The sequence below is a fragment of the Bos indicus genome, chromosome X (genome assembly GCF_029378745.1).
Source record: "Bos indicus isolate NIAB-ARS_2022 breed Sahiwal x Tharparkar chromosome X, NIAB-ARS_B.indTharparkar_mat_pri_1.0, whole genome shotgun sequence".
In the NCBI taxonomy this organism is placed as follows: Eukaryota; Metazoa; Chordata; class Mammalia; order Artiodactyla; family Bovidae; genus Bos; species Bos indicus.
The window spans coordinates 134,618,281-134,635,683 of NC_091789.1; the positions used below are offsets into that span (position 1 = coordinate 134,618,281).

At 38.5% G+C, this 17,403-nt stretch overlaps 1 protein-coding gene across 6 annotated transcripts in view; it reads right to left on the minus strand.

Moving 5' to 3' along the window:
* The window catches only part of PPEF1 (protein phosphatase with EF-hand domain 1), a 158,733-nt gene that overhangs the window by 15,283 nt on the left and 126,047 nt on the right, over window positions 1-17,403 (minus strand). For all 6 annotated transcript variants that reach the window (XM_070785216.1, XM_019956382.2, XM_019956383.2 and 3 more), the window contains 3 exons: window positions 14,302-14,445; window positions 3,394-3,579; window positions 1,857-1,999 (listed from right to left, as the gene is read on the minus strand). In XM_070785216.1, the coding sequence (XP_070641317.1) occupies window positions 1,857-1,999; window positions 3,394-3,579; window positions 14,302-14,445 (473 nt within the window). The remainder of the gene's footprint in view (window positions 1-1,856; window positions 2,000-3,393; window positions 3,580-14,301; window positions 14,446-17,403) is intronic.

Consider the following 17,403-nt stretch of genomic DNA (forward strand, 5'->3'; position numbering starts at 1 on the left):
CTGAAGGAGATCAGTCCTGGGTATTCATTGGACGGACTGATGCTGAAACTCCAATACTTTGGCCACCTCATGCGAAGAGCTGACCCATTGGAAAAGACCCTGATGCTGGGAATGATTGAGGGCAGGAGGAGAAGGGGACGCCAGATGATGAGATGGCTGGATGGCATCACCAACTCGATGGACATGGGTTTGGGTGAACTCCGGGAGTTTGTGATGGACAGGGAGGCCTGGCGTGCTGCAGTTCATGGGGTCACAAAGAGTTGGACACGACTGAATGAACTGAACTGAACTGAATGTAAAATTAATATGGAGACATTTTACTACCACAGGTGAAAATCCAAAAGATAAAATGAAATTATAAAAATGTGATTTCATAGAACTAAAGCAATATCACGACATCAACAAAATATATATAACATGCCTGTAAAAGTCCTCCATCCCTCAAATGCAAAAAATTCCTAAAAATATATCAGAAAATGACAAATGGTCCAATGTAAAATGGGGGAATATGATAAACAGGAAATTCAAAGAAAAGAAAACACAATGTCCAAAAACAAGATGGATAAACTCAGCTGTATAAAAAAATGCTAATTAAAATAATTAGATTTACCATTTTTATCCATCAGTTTGTCAAAAATGAAGAAGGGTAATAAAACTGGAGATTAATGAGGATGTGGAGAAATTAATATGCTGTTTTCCAGATTGTTAACTGTGACAACTTTTTTGGAGTACCTAGCAAAATTTCAAACATATAAATCCCACATTTTAAAATTTCATGTTTAAAACAAGCACTAAAAACTTATGAATATGTGTATATATGTATGTACACATATACACACAGAGGAATGTTTGTTACAGTACTGCTTTTAAGTACAACACCCTGAAACCAATCTGGATGGCCATCAATTGAATACAATTTAGCTATCCATAATTGTTATGGCATACATATAGTATAGAATATTATGCATCTACTACAAAGAATGAGTTAGGTCTACATGTATGAACTCGGAGTGATGTTCATGATACAATCTTTAGGGAAAGAGTCAGTTGCAGAATAGACTGTGCAGTGTGATTCTATCTTTGTTAAAAAAAAAAATGTATGTATGTTGTTTACTGCCTTTCTCCTTCCACTGGGATATGCTTTGATGATGAAAAAGACTTTTGCCTATTTTGTTTATTTCAATATCACCTGTGCCTAGAACAGTGTCTGACACATAGTAGGTGCTCAACATTTAAGTTCCATGAATGAGAAATTGCTTGTCTGTTTTTGTAGGAGCAAGGAGAAGAGGGTGGAAGGGTCCCCTCCAGGCTATTAATTTCAGCTGCCTCTGCGGAAAAAAATTACTGAGAAGTACTGGGAGAGATCACTAACATTTTCTTTATACAACTTTGTTTTAGCACACCTAACAACAAATATATTTGTTTTAGAATACAAAAATATTAAAAAGATAATGTCAAAGGGGGGAAATAAAGGTAAGGGATGCATGCCATCACACAGTGAGACACACTCAACTCCATCATATACACTTCTGGGTAGAGAAGGGACAAAGACAACTGGGTTGTGTTTGGGGGCAGAAAAGGCAAGAGCTTACGGGACTGGGTAGGTACAGAGACCTCCTTTTCCTTATATTCAATTAGGGACTGTTCATGGATGCTGACTGCTTTAGAACTACTGCTCTTGGTTTCAAATAAGAGCACATTCACCACTTGGTTTCCAGAATTATTTCATTTTGTTTCTACTAATGAGTAACAGGTAAGTTGTTTTCTTCAATCCCAAGGCTGCTCTTAGGCACTCTGGACTGGTTCTACGTGGTCACCATTACCAGAGCTCAGAAAGCTCCTTAGAGTATACACACCTTTGGTAAAGAGGCCTGAAGCATGTTGCCTTAGTTATTTGGTACTGGAAAAATCGAGGGGTCGTACCAGAACTCATTCTGATGTAAGCTCCTCGATTGCTACCTTCTTCATAATAATTAGACGCAGAAAATACAGTAATAACCTGGTTAAAGAAAAAGAACGTCAGGTTCACATAGTTCTCAAAATGTCCTTCAATAAAGTCAGAAACAGCTTAATTCTTAAAAACCAAAAGTTATACAAAATTCAAAATTCGTACAAATTATCAAAGTCTAATGGGATTTCCTGTGATTCCACTGAAGAGAAGCAAGGTTTTTAAATCATTGTCCCCATGAGTACTAACTTCTAGCCACTCATCCCCACAGTGCATGGCCTTGCAATCCTGTATTCAATTTCAGTTCCTTACTGCTCAGTTTTGTAAATTCCAATTTTCCAGCAGGGTAAAGCTTTTATTTTTCTTTTCTTGTGATATTTGACCATTCAAAATAAAACTTGTGTAATATCACAGTCCTTTTCTTTTGTCTGTAGCTGACTGATTTACAGGGCTCAGGGCCCCCATCAAACCAGTGCTTCAAGGTCAGAAAAATAGTGGCTAGATAAGGGACCATGATCACTCTGTTGGGAAGGAACCAGTCTTGGGGGTGTGATAGAAGATGAAGAGTCTTGGAGCATAATACTTGTTAGTGACAGGAAAGCTGATTTAGACCTAATCCTGCCCAAATGCACATGTCACTTCAGACAAGCCACTGCTTTTTTCTGTTTTTTTTTTTTTTTTTTAAATTACAAATAAACCCTAAAGAATACTTGCCTTACCATCCTGCAAAGGATGAGACTCCAATGAATTAAGAGAGTTAAGAAAAGTGAAAGTGTTGAAATAGAAGGAAAGGCCATGAAATTTGGTATTTCTTTTTAACTACTGCTGTTCACTAAGAGAAAGGGGGGCATCCCAGGACAACTTGGGGCCAGAAACCAGCTCCTCAGACCTCACCTCTCTAGCCTATCAGAAAGCACGGAAGAAGCAGAACACACTCCATTTCAGTGGTTGCTGCCAAACTGCCCACAGTGAGGGACCTGGCAGAGCTCCCCTAGTCAGTGAATAGAAGGGCAGTGTGTTTTGTGGCTCTGTTCTGCACAGGCAAGTACAAAAGGTAAAAGAGAGCAAGTGATTCACTGCCACCTTTCTGTGTTCTGGGAGGATACATACACTCTTCACCCCACTACTGGAGACTTGCCTTGTGATCAGCATAAAATAAAGCCTTTGTGTGTGTGTACTTAGGGTCCTATGTCAGTTCCTATCGCTGGGATTAGGAAGATCGGGGAAATAAACCAAGTATCTCTTGGGGTAAGGGACAATGAGGCTCCTTCAAATAACCTCTGTGAACCCGACAGTCTCCTGTTCTTGTCTACCAAAGCATGGAGTTCTGTTCTGGGACTAGGGAAGACATCTTCCCATGGCCTTGAAGTCAAACATCCTGTAAAGAAAGACTAGGCCTCGAGGGAGGGATGTCGGTGAGGAGGTTACCCACACCGTTAGCTTACCTTCCCATCGTGGCAGATTTCATACCCTTCAGGCTTACACTCATGAGATCTAACAAGCATCTTCAACTGGTATTTATTAAGAATCTTGGAGGTAATGTCTGGTCCAAAGTAGCAGCCCCCTCCTCGGTTCGTGTTTGGGTAGCAGCCTCTTTTGCCTCTGGGATCACTCCAAAGGATATCGATAACCTTGGAACAACAAATTAGATTAGGCTGTCACTGACAAGTGAGAGTTTATCCTTCTACGTTCAACTTCTTTTCCAGAAACATTAACCCAGTTATCACAAAGTCTCACTATTTCTCACCATTTCCTAACTCTAATCCTCTTTCAAAACTGTTTCATACTCACCTCCTCCATGAATCTTTTCCAAAATAATTTCAATGCCCATAGCCACCACAATCCCATTCTACTCATCCCCAGTAACCAAACACAGCAATATTTAGTAATCACGAAGAATCAGCCTTTGGGCTTTTTTAAAATCTACATTTTTAAAATTCTATCTCCATTATTTCACAATTGCTGAATCTACAAGCTCTTTTCTCTTAAAAAGAACTTCACTGCCATGTTCAAAGCAGAAAGTCATTCCCCACAATGAACACACATTTATTTGGTGTTTTCAATTATGTTCAAACAGGTATGCTAGGTCTCCCAGCTATGGTTTTGGCCCTGGTTTTTGTCCTGTTGAATAAACAGAATGAGAAGGCCTTTCCCCATCACAGATATAGTCAACTGTTCATCCAAGAATAGCTTCTAAAGCATCGCCTTCACTTTTTGCCCCACCACCCCCTTGATGAGTTCATTCTCAGCTTCAGCAGTATATTTAGCCACTGACTGGTTTCCACAATGTGTTCTCTTGAATCCACAAGTATGTTATTAGTATAATATTTCCTTTTGGAGTTGAAACAGCAAATGCAGGCTGCATGACACTCAGGACTGAAGACCCAAGTTTCTAAGAATTTTTCATAAAATTTGGGGGCTCCCTGTTTGTACCTCTAATCTACATAAAACATTTCTTTATTTAAACATCTCCTATGGCATCCGGTCCTATCACTTCATGGGAAATAGATGGGGAAACAGTGTCAGACTTTATTTTTCTGGGCTCCAAAATCACTGCAGATGGTGACTGCAGCCATGAAATTAAAAGATGCTTACTCTTTGGAAGGAAAGTTATGACCAACCTAGATAGCATATTCAAAAGCAGAGACATTACTTTGCCAACAAAGGTCTGTCTAGTCAAGGCTATGGTTTCTCCTGTGGTCATGTATGGATGCGAGAGTTGGATGGTGAAGAAGGCTGAGCGCTGAAGAATTGATGCTTTTGAACTGTGGTGTTGGAGAAGACTCTTGAGAGTCCCTTGGACTGCAAGGAGATCCAACCAGTCCATTCTGAAGGAGATCAGCCCTGGGATTTCTTTGGAGGGAATGATACTAAAGCTGAAACTCCAGGACTTTGGCCACCTCATGCGAAGAGTTGACTCATTGGAAAAGACTCTGATGCTGGGAGGGATTGGGGGCAGGAGGAGAAGGGGACGACAGAGGATGAGATGGCTGGATGGCATCACTGACTCAATGGACGTGAGTCTGAGTGAACTCCGGGAGTTTGTGATGGACAGGGAGGCCTGGCGTGCTGCGATTCATGAGGTCGCAAAGAGTCGGACACGACTGAGCGACTGAACTGAACTGATGGGAGCTTCAGTAGTAGTGTGAAAAACTAGCTTTAGAGCTAAAGCTATGCAACCTTGGAGATCAAACCCATCAATCCTAAAGGAAATCAGTCCTGAATATTCTTTGAAAGGACTGATGCTGAAGCTGAAACTCCAATACTTTGGCCACCTGATGTGAAGAACTGACTCATTTGAAAAGACCCTGATGCTGGGAGAGATTGAAGGCAGGAGGAGAAGGGGACCACAGAGGATGAGATGGTTGAATGGCATCACCGACTTGATGGACATGAGTTTGAGCAAGCTCCAGGAGTTGGTGATGGACAGGAAAGCCTGGTGTGCTGCAGTCCATGGGGTCGCAAAGAGTCAGACACAATTGAGTGACTGAACTGACTGATGCAACCTTGAGAAAAATCTCTGGGTCTCATTTTCTTTAAAATCAGAGGTTTGGGCCAGATGACTTGTAAAGTATTGCAAAGTTCTAACAGACTTTTTTTCTAATTTTTCATAGTCAAATAGACTGTATTTTCCACATATTTCCTTGGAGGGCATGAAGAAGCATGTATTTTAAGTTGTGCAGTTATTCCAGTGAATCCAAGTCAGATCTTAAAATGAAGACCATCTCATACCAGTCAGAATGGCTGCCATCAAAAAGTCTACAAACAATAAATGCTAAAGAAGGTGTGGAGAAAAGGGAACCCTGTTACACTGTTGGTGGGAATGCAAACTGGTACAGCCACTATGGAGAACAGTGTGGAGATTCCTTAAAAAACTGGAAATAGAACTGCTTTATGATCCAGCAGTCCCACTGTTGGGCATACACACCAAGGAAACCAGAATTGAAAGAGACACATGTACCCCAATGTTCATCGCAGTACTGTTTACAATAGCCAGGACATGGAAGCAACCTAGATGTCCATTAGCAGATGAATGGAGAAGGAAGTTGTGGTACATACACACAATGGAACACATTTGAGTCAGTTCTAATGAGGTGGATGAAACTGGAGCCTATTATACAGAGTGAAGTAAGTCATAAAAAGAAACACAAATACTATATATTAACACTGCTGCTGCTGCGTCACTTCATTTGTGTCCGACTCTGTGTAACCCCAGAGATAGCAGCCCACCAGGCTCCCCCGTCCCTGGGATTCTCCAGGCAAGAACACGAGTGGGTTGCCATTTCCTTCTCCAATATATTAACACATATATATGGAATTTAGAAAGACAGTAACAATGATCCTATATGCAAGGCAGCAAAAAAAAAAAAAAAAAAAACACAGAAGAACAGACTTTTGGACTATGTGGGAGAAGGCCAGGGTGGGATGATTTGAGAGAATAGCATTGAAACATGTATACTACCATATGCAAAATAAATGACCAGTGCAAGTTTGATGCATGAAGCAGGGCACTCAAAGCCAGTGTTCTGGGACAACCCAGAGGGATGGGGTGGGGAGGGAGGTGAGATGGAAGTTCAGTATGGGGGACACATGTATACCCATGGCTGATTCATGTCCATGTATGGCAAAAACCATCACAATATATAAAGTAATTATCCTCCAATTAAAATAAATTAAGCAATCTTAAAAAAGGAAAAAAGACCTGAAATGGATGTCCCACTAAACCTGACCCATTTACAGGTTTGGTATTGAAGGGGAGCTAGAAATAAGTAAGGGGAAAGACAGTGAGGTGGAGAGAAAAGAAAAACTGCTCTAGAATACTAAGTATCTCGTCAGAACTGGAGAAACCCTGCACCAGGCATATCCCAAACACTTGAAGATGACTGATTTTTTGATGACCGATTTCAGTGAGAATTAAAACCACACAAAGAAAAGTAGTATCATGATTCTCCTTTCTCCCCCATCAAATTCTAACACGGGCAGAACCCTACCCTACAAATAAATACAAAGAAATCTATTTATTTTGCTGATGTTCATAACAAAAATAACATTTGAACTTGAAACTGAGTCATATCTGAATTTTACACCATGAATTCATGTTTTGGAGACATGATTTGACCTTTAATAAAATGAAAGTGAAAACATGGAACACAAAGAGGTGCATTTTATAAGGAGAGAATTAACTTCTAAATTCCCACCTGAGATGCAAGCCATTTACAGCCAAAATTACCCCAGGAAAACATTCTAAATTACTCTTAAAGCACATTATACATGATTTTGTATACAAAACCTTATACAAACATAGGGATGAGTGAACATTTTATATATGTGATAATGTACAATATATGATGAATTATATGAAACTAAAATTTTACACTTTTTTCTTTTTGCCAGATGCATCTAGTTGAAATCTACATAAATTAAATGTACATATGCTGGAATTCTGTTGAACTAGAATAAGCACTGGCCATGAAAAGCTCTTCAGGTGTCACCTGTGTCACCTGGGAACCTACTCGGGCCTTAGCTGACTCCTCAACGAAATGAGGAAGATAGAGGTAACATTCACTTTTCTTTGGTTCAAAATCATAAAGGGTCATAAGGGGTATTAATTTTATAAAAGTGAGCTTCTTCAGAATCATCCATTCAATGAGTTCTACAATTCTTTTCTTTGCCAAGAATTCATCCACTTGACTAGGTTTACCCAGTCCATGACCACAATACAGATCTAACTCTGAGGCTCACAAAGAATGCTATAAAGGGCCCTTTGCTGGTGAAACAAATTCCTCTCTCTTCTCAACATCCTCTCCTCTGAAATGCAAGGGCCTTTGGGGTGGTGAGGGCATGAAAGAGTATTTACAACATTTCATCTTGAAAATTTTCAAACTAAAAATTGGAAAGGTTTTACTTTTATATGACCTGGTCAACAAAACTCTATTTGTGTCTCAGCCTTTAAACCTCTTAAATCCAAAATAAATCCTGCAAGAAGTGCCCCATGCCTGTCTACAGTTTTAAGTAATCCTGTTTTCAAAAGTATGCTTTGGGGAGAGATACTAGCTCAGAAAGATATATTGAAAAGCTTCTCTTCTAAAACACTAATACTGTAGATTCACTTCTGTATGTTCCGTTAGTTATGTGTCTTCCTTCCAGCTTTTGAACATGCCATTTTAAAAGCTGTGCTCATCACAAACCTTCCAGCAGGTACCTAGATGTCGTCAGAGGCCTACTCCTGTCTACCCATCACCTTGTTGAACAAGGGGAGACTAGAGTAGATCATTTCTTTCCTGAGACCTCCTACCACTCTTGTCATCTTTCCCTTCAGAAAAAGAGCATGGACATTAAAGTCAAGCCTGGGATCAAATCCTGCTCAAATCAAATCCAGTGACTAGCCACGTGACTACAAAATTTAAATTGCAACTATTTAAAATTACAACTCTGTCCCCTACACCTCAAGTTCATGGTTTCTCCTAACCTTGTTCTAGTTTTAATTTTTTCCACAGAACGTCTCACTTAACATATGTACTTACTATTATATAATTATATATGTAATATAAATAACATGACTTCATATATACATATATATTTATGTTATTTAGCTCCTACGCCTAGAACGTGAACTCCATGAGGGAATAGATCTGAGTTCAATTACTTTCTCAAAAGCTTAGAACAGTCCCTGACACATAGAAGGTACTCAACAAATACTTGTTAAGCAAATTAAGAGAAGGAAGTCACTCAGGATATAAACAATTAAAATTATTTTTTAAACCTTTCTGGCCTCCTCCTTCTTACACATCTGTCCTAAAGAGGTTACGCTTGTTTCTATATGATGACTCAGCTTTGAGTACACACATTCCCCCCACATCTCAGGGAATATAAGATGAAACTTACATTATAGTCCTCTGCCAGGAATCATGCACTTCCATGATTATGGAACAAACAGCCTATGATCTTTATTGCAATATGGCCCATAGATATTAAGAAATAAAGCAATTGTGTTTTTAATCTGAAAATTTCAACTCTATCTAACTAAAGTGTGCATGACCATGACATACCAACAAATGAGGAAAAAAAATTAAAGGTACAATTGAAATTATTAAAATATTGGGAATGAAATCCTGGTCAATTTTATCCTGTGTCAGTTCCAGTCATGTACACTGAGTCTGTAAGATGCCTCATCTATATAGTTGGAATGAGGGGAGGTTCTATTATAGAATAATGGTCACCAGTTTCCTCCCTCCCACTTCTTAAGGCTCCATTCCTCTATAATTCTAACTCATCCAGGCTTCCAGATGTCATGATTTTCTTCTTGTGCAACTGCAATCTTTTTGGCATCATCCTTTTTATTCACCATAACCTTTGTTCTTTGGATTATGGATATCAAAATTTAAGGAGGCATCCTTTCCTACTTGCTGTAGGATGCCTCTTATACTTGGTTTGACTGTTAAATATTTTGGATGCACAAGTCAGTGATGAATTCTATTTCTCCCTTACCATCTCTTCCCTCTCCCTCTCTATCCTCCCTCTTCTCCTTCTCCTTATTGATTAGACTGTGTTTTACATTTTCTAGAAATCACATTTTCAGAAATCACATTTTAGGTCAACATTTTCAGCAATCAAGGTATAAGGGTACAGAATCAAGAAATGAAGACTTCTTGGAAGTAAGCAATTAGAAGAAGGCTGCTGCTGTTGCTGCTAAGTCGCTTCAGTCTAGCAGTTTCATAATACTAGTAGCAAGAAGAGACCAGCTAGACGTTTAATTGATAGAATTAGGAAAAGGAACAGATAAGAAAGAACCTTCTGAGGGCCAGAACAAGACTTGATGATTGTCAACACTCTCTTTCCTGCAAAGGAGTTCAATTTTAATGTAATCAGATTGTGGAACTATTTTGTGAGCCCCAGGGCATTATTAAAAACAATAGCACAATCAGCTAGCAATTAGTGAAGGCTAATACTGGGTCTGATACAAAAAGAGGCAGATGGACCAAAGCTTAAAGGAGAAATCAGGGGAAAAGATAGTTGAAGAGAGCCTAGCTAAAGCTACAACCATCCATGGTAGTCAGGGAAACTGTGTGCATGCCCAAGGCAAGACCTCATGACGCATGACATCAGAAGCTACACAATGAAAAGGAACAGACTTCACCAAATTAGTCCAGACAAGCCAGTAAACAAATAAATGAGCAAAAAAAAAAACCAAAAAAACAAATAACAACAAGCCCCAGAGGAGCATGGGAATAATTAAAGTTACCGCTGCTGCTGCTAAGTCGCTTCAGTCGTGTCCGACTCTGTGAGACCCCATAGAAAGTTACTATATTGCCTAAAATATCCAGTTTTCAACAAAAAATTACAAAACGTGCAAGAAAAAAATTTCACAGGGAAAACTAAGCAGACAATAAGCCTTTGAGGATTAGGAGTAGACAACAAACTGTGGAAAATTCTTAAAGAGATGGGAATACCAGACTACCTGACCTGCCTCTTGAGAAATCTGTATGCAGGTCAGGAAGCAATAGTTAGAACTGGACATGGAACAACAGACTGGTTCCAAATAGGGAAAGGAGTACGTCAAGGCTGTATATTGTCACCCTGTGACAATTTAACTTACATGCACAGTACATCATGAGAAATGCTGGGCTAGATGAAGCACAAGCTGGAATCAAGATTGATGGGAGAAATATCAATAATCTCAGATATGCAGATGACACCACCCTTATGGCAGAAAGCAAAGAAGAACTAAAGAGCCTCTTGATGAAAGTGAAAGAGGAGAGCGAAAAAGTTGGCTTAAAACTCAACATTCAGAAAACTAAGATCATGGCATCTGTTCCCATCACTTCATGGCAGATAGATGGGGAAACAATAGAAACAATGAGAGACTATTTTCTTGGGCTCCAAAATCATTGCAGATGGTGACTACAGCCATGAAATTAAAAGATGCTTACTCCTTGGAAGAAAAGTTACAACCAACCTAGTCAGTATATTAAAAAGCAGAGATATTACTTTGCCAACAAAGGTCAGTCTAGCCAAATCTATGGTTTTCCCAGTAGTCATGTATGGATGTGAGAGTTGGACTATAAAGAAAGCTGAGCACCGAAGAATTGATGCTTTTGAACTGTGGTGTTGGAGAAGACTCCTGAGAGTCCCTTGGACTGCAAGGAGATCCAACCAGTCAATCCTAAAGGAAATTAGTCCTGAATATTCATTGGAAGGACTGATGCTGAAGCTGAAACTCCAATACTTTGGCCACCTGATGCGAAGAACTGACTCATTTGAAAAGACCCTGATGCTGGGAGGGATTGGGGGCAGAAGGAGAAGGGGACGACAGAGGATGAGATGGTTGGATGGCATCACCGACTCAATGGAAATGAGTTTGAGTCTGTTGGTGATGGACAGGGAGGCCTGGCGTGCTGCAGTCCATGGGGTCGCAAAGAGTTGAACATGACTGAGCAACTGAACTGAACTAGCAGACAAGTATTTCAAACCAATTATTATACATATATATAAAACACTTCACTGAATAAGAACAGAATACATTTTCTTCTCAAGAGCACACAAGAGCATTTTTCAAGACAGACTAAATGCTAGAGCATTAAAAAAAAAAAGGCCTCAATAAGTTTTAAAAGGATTTCAATCATGTTAATATGTCCTTCAACCACAAATTCAAGTAAAAATAATTAAGAGAAGGAAATATGAGAAATCCACAAATATGCAGAAATTAAACAACATATTCCTAAATGACATATATGTTAAAGAAAAGTAATTAGAAAATTCTCTGATATGACTGAAAACAAAAGCACAACATAGCAAAATTCACAAGATGGAGCTAAAGCAGTACTCACAGGGAAATCTATAGCTTCGTTGGCAAAGGATAAAGAGTTCAAATGAAAGACACTAACTTTCACCTTAGGAAACTAGAAAAAGAAGACCAAAATAAATCTAAATCAGAAGGCAAGGAAAAAATAAAGACTAAAGCAGAAATAAATGGAGAGAACAGAAAATAGAGAAAAATAAAAATAAACAAAAATTGATTCTTTGAAGAGACCAATAAAACTGAAAATCTTAGTGAGACTGACCAAGCAAAAAGAGACTCAGATTACTAAAATCAGAAATGAAAGAGGAGGCATCGCTCACAAAGAAATTTCAAAATATATATTTTTAATAAATATATTTCATACATATGTATATGTTACAATCAACTTTAGGCCAACAAATTAGATAAACTAGATGAATGGACAAGTTTCAAGAAAGACACAAACTATCAAGGATACCAAGACACAACTACTCAAAAAGTAAAAAATCTGAATAGAACTATAGCAAGAAAGAAGACTGAATTAGTCATTTTAAAACTGCCTACAAAGAAAAAAGTCCAGGCTCAGATGGCTTCACTGATGAATTCTACTACATATTTGAAGAGTTAATATCAATACTTCACACAAACTCCTCCAAAAAAATAGAAGAAGAGATAATGCTTCCTATCTCATCCTATGAGGTCGATTTTACAATAATACCAAAGACATCACAAGAAAGAAAACTATAGACTAATATCCTTTATGAATATAAATATTAAAATCCTCAAAAAGTAGCAAAATGAAGCCAACAACAGATAAAATGGATTATATGCCATGATCAAGTGGGATTTATCCCAGAAATGTAAGATTGGTTTAACATCTGAAATCAATCAATGTAATACATCACATTAGTAGAATAAAGAACAAACAATACATGATTATCCTAACAGATACAGAAAAGCATTTGACAAAGTCCAACTGAACTGAACTGAACTGAACACTCTATCATGGTAAAAAACACCCAAGAAAGTAGGCACAGAAGAGAAATTCCTCAATCTGTTGAGGGATAGTTAACATATAAACAAACAACTAATATATTTAATGGGAAAGACTGAATGCTTCCCCCTAATATTAGGAATTAGAAAAGGATGTCAACTCTGACCACTTCTATTTTTCAACACTATACTAGAGGTTCTAGACAGGACAATGAAGCAAAAAAAAAAGAAATAAAAGGCAGCCAGATTGGAAAGAAAGAAGCATGTTCTTGTTTATATTTAATACAAAGTCCCAGGGAATCCACTAAAAACCGTTAGAATAAACAAGTTTATCAAGGTTCACAACATGAGATCAGCATATAAAAGTCAATATATACCAGCAATGAACAATCCAAAATGTAATTAAGAAAACAATTCTATTTAATATAGTGTCAAAAGTATTTGGGAATAAACTAGGAATAACTTTAATAAGTGTTTCCATGTATGTGATTACAAAGCACTGTTGAAATGAAAGATCTAAACAAATGGAAAGACATCACACATTCATGGAATTAAAGATACAATATTGTTAAGATTACAATAGTAACTAAATTGATCCACAAATTCAAGGCAATCCCTACCAAAATTTCAGCTCTTTTTTTTTTCATAGAGATTGACAAGCTGATTCTAAAATTCATATGGAAATTCAAGGGACCCAGAATAGTCAAAACAATCTTGAAAAAGAAGAAAGCTAGAGAACTCACACTTTATAGTTTCAAAACTTTCTACAAAGCTATAGTGATCAAAACTGTGTTATCCTGACATAAGGACAGACATATAGATCATTGGATAGAATCAAGAGTTTAGAAATAAACCTTCATATTTATGGTCAATTGATTTTTCATAAGGGTGCCAAGAAAATTCAATGAGAGGAAGTCTTTTTAACAAATGGTGCTGGGATAATTGGATATCCACATGCAATAAAATGAATTTGGACACCTACCTCACACTATCCACAAAAATTAACTCAAAATGGATCAGACACCTAAATGTAAGAGCTGAAACTATAAAATTTTCAGAGGAAAACAGAGGAATAAATCTTCACGATTTTGGGTTAGGCAATGGCTTCTTAGATACAACACCAAAACTCAAAGCAAAAGCACTAATCTTTTATTCTGACTGAGTAAAAGGAGCCAGGGACAAAAGATCACACACTGTATGGGTCCTTTTCTATAATACGTCCAGAATAGACAAATGTACTAAGACCAAAAGGTCTAATCTGCAGGGATGGGAAGAGAATGGGAAGTGACTGGTAATAGGTATGTGAAGTTCCTTTTTCAGGTGATGAAAATATTCTAAATTTAGATTGTGGGGATAGTTGTACATTTTGAATATACCAAACTCAATGAATTATATACTTTAAGTGAGTGAATTATATGGTATTTGAATGATATTTCAATTAAGCTGTTAAAATATAGTAATGGATTTAGAGAAAAGGATATGATCTGCTGAGAAAGGCAAGCCACTTTTTATATATTACTAGGGACAAAATCATCTATGCTGCATCTTCACTGCCACTTTAGTGAACAGTCTGATTACTTACCTGCTCCCATTCCTGCTTTGTTAATTGTTCAGAAAAGGATCCACTTGTTCTGATTCCCAGAGCCACAGTGGCTGTACCCAGTTTATTTTTCTTCTCAGCACGGTCTCCATCCATTGGAATTGGCGGCATCAGCACAGATCTCATCTACAAAACAAATTCATGCTTTAGCCAAACCCTATGCTTAGTGTGCTGCACGTAGAAACTTCAGCACTAGGTGCTATTTTGTCTATATTATTGTGCCTCAACTCAATGGAAAATACATGATCACCTGTTCTATCTCACCTACCTCCTTCATCTTACTGATGCACTGATCTCTATAAACTGGGCCTGTTAAGCTCTGTTTGTACATTTTTCAACTAGAGACACTGTCTTACAGGGAAAGTTTCCCATTAGAGTTTCTAAAAGACCTCAGAGGCACAGATGTCAGTGGAGACATGTTCTTTGGCATTGTGACGGGAAATGGAAGATGCTAAGGGAAAATAAGTCTCCCTCTGAGCCTTTATCTATACATGGAGCTGAGAACTAATAGGCCTGGAGTTCAGAAATACCTCTTTAGAGGATGGCTGCTTTTCTTTTTGTTGTGTTTTCCAGGAGAAATGAGAGAAAGTATATCTATGTCCAAGAAAGTTCACAAAGGGGACATAAATTGAAAACTTTGGAAGCCTTCTAACTTGAGTGCACTGGGTTTGCAGTCTGAGGTGCCAGCAACTGAACATTATATCTAATCCTATTAACAGAGGCGGTGTATTTCTTTGTAAACAAAATGTCTTTCTGATAGTAGATCAATTACTATAATCCATTCTATGTTCCCTTATATAATTTGAGACTGCAATTTTATACTTGTTTCTCTGTAGCACCATACCTTTACACAAAACAATTTGAAGCAATGGTTCTATTACATTGGAAGCCTTAGTTCAGCGATGGACAATTCTCTGAGGTAGGCACTTAAGTTTCTTCTATAAACTACGGTGTCTATAAAATCTTACCTTTATTTTTCAAAAATAGAAGCAAACCGTATTCTGAGGTCCTATCTCATTGAGACGGTTGGAATTCAATTCAGCTGTTATTAGTGAGCTCACAGCCTACCTCCCTGTCTCCCCCCCAGAAAATGTCTCCAGGTCTTAGGCAGAGCAGAGTATTTTGGGAGGACACTCTGAACTCGGGGTCCACACAACTCACTTCTGATAAGGTTATCGGGCAGGACAAAGCCACATGGTCTCTTAAGTACTGTGGCTCTTCTGTTTTCAAAGCCATGTGGGATCAGGACACTTTGCCCAGTCCCTGCTGGGTGCCACATCATCATTTTCTCCTGGGGGTCCTACTAGCAATCTCTTCCCATAACCTCTGCCAAGGAGTTTGAAGAATACTAAACCAGAGGCTAAAGTATTATAGTCTTCCTTCTCTGTCCCTCTGCATTCACCACCCCATCCTTTCCAACCTGCCCACTTTACAAAATACCTTTAATGAACCTGCAGTGGAGGTTGTCATTGAGTTCCCCCAACTCTACCCCTTCCCCGTGAACAACTAAATCATACAGCAGGTGTAAACGAGGAAGCATGTTCACCCCTACATTTGGAGGTCCAAACAGATGGGCAAGTGGGGGTTATAAAACTAACCTGAAAATCTGTTTTTGTATCTCATCTAGTAGAGTTCCAAAGGCTTAAACCTACTACTTTCATTACAGTTCAATTATATTTCACACAAAGAACACGTGCTACCAGTTCAACTTCATTCCAGCAGGGTAGACAAAAAACATACAAGTCAAATTTCTACCTTTAAAGCCAGTCTTAACAGTAGGTGGAACAATGATCCCCTAAGGGGGTGAAATGTGAGGTATCCTGGGAAAATTTCTGGCCTCAAAATTTCTCCCCAGGGTCTCTCTTGGTGACTGAAATTTAAACCTCAGTTTTAAGTATCATGAAAAAGAGGACAGAGTTGGAGAAGAGAGCTTTATGTTCTGAGCTTACTCTATGCCATCTTTTTCATCTAGGTAATTATATTTAATCTTCCCAGCAATTCAATATGGCAGGTATTTTTTAGCTTTAATGCATAGATGTGGGAACTGAGGCTTAGAAATCACTGGCACCTTACCCAGTCACCCAGCCAGGAAGGGGCAGAAGCAGGATGTAATAGATGCAATGTTAGCTACATCTGTCTGATGTCAGAGCTTCACAGTGTTTACTAGGTTAAGGTGGCTCTCAATTTAGGGTCGCCACAGAAATAGTAATGGACATTTCAGAGAAATGTTCCTAATATCTCAAAAAGCCTGAGAGAGGACTGGCTTCTCAGGCTAACCTCAGGAAAGGAAAAGTTTTCAATCTGATTAATTAGTAGTGGCTGCCACAGCTGATTAGTGCTGTTCTCACAGGGCCAATGGTGGTGGAGTGTCGCATTCCCGCCATGTGCTTGCCAATATTTGACTGACAAAAACATCATGTTCCCTTGCTCTTGGCTAGAATCATATCCACTCATTATGTTAACAATTACTATCTCATGTTGATTCAAACAGCTTATTGGCTTGACTATTTGCTGAGATCCTAAAAAAGGTACCTTAAATTAGGGTGGCCTTAAAATTTATTGCAACTGGGGTGCTTCTGAGAGTAAAGGGAGGTGGTATTAACACCTACACCAAGACAACAGGTGTAAACCAGGAAGTATGGTTATCACTGGGTGAGGCTGGGGAGGGGGTATGTAAAATCAGCACAGAATCAGGAAAGGAGTTGTAAAAAAAAGTTTTTATCCAGTTTTACCTTAGGTTTGCCCTATTTCAGTCTTAAATCTCTTAGGAAATATTCATCAAACATTAATACTGACTACATCTTAGGTGCTGGAGTTATATCAGTGAACTAGAGAAGCAGGGGAAGATGATAAACAAATAGTACCACAATTGCTTATTTAATTTTGGTAACTGTTATGAAGGATAGGTACAAGGGGCTTGAGAGCATACGGACGGGGACCTGATCTAGTCAGGAGGTCGTGGAGGGCTTTCCAGGGGAGGGGTAGGTTTAAGCTGAAATTAGAAGGATGAGAAGGAGTTGGCGACAATATAATCATTCATATGTATATAAAGGTATAAGGACTCTAAAAACTCAAGGTGAACAG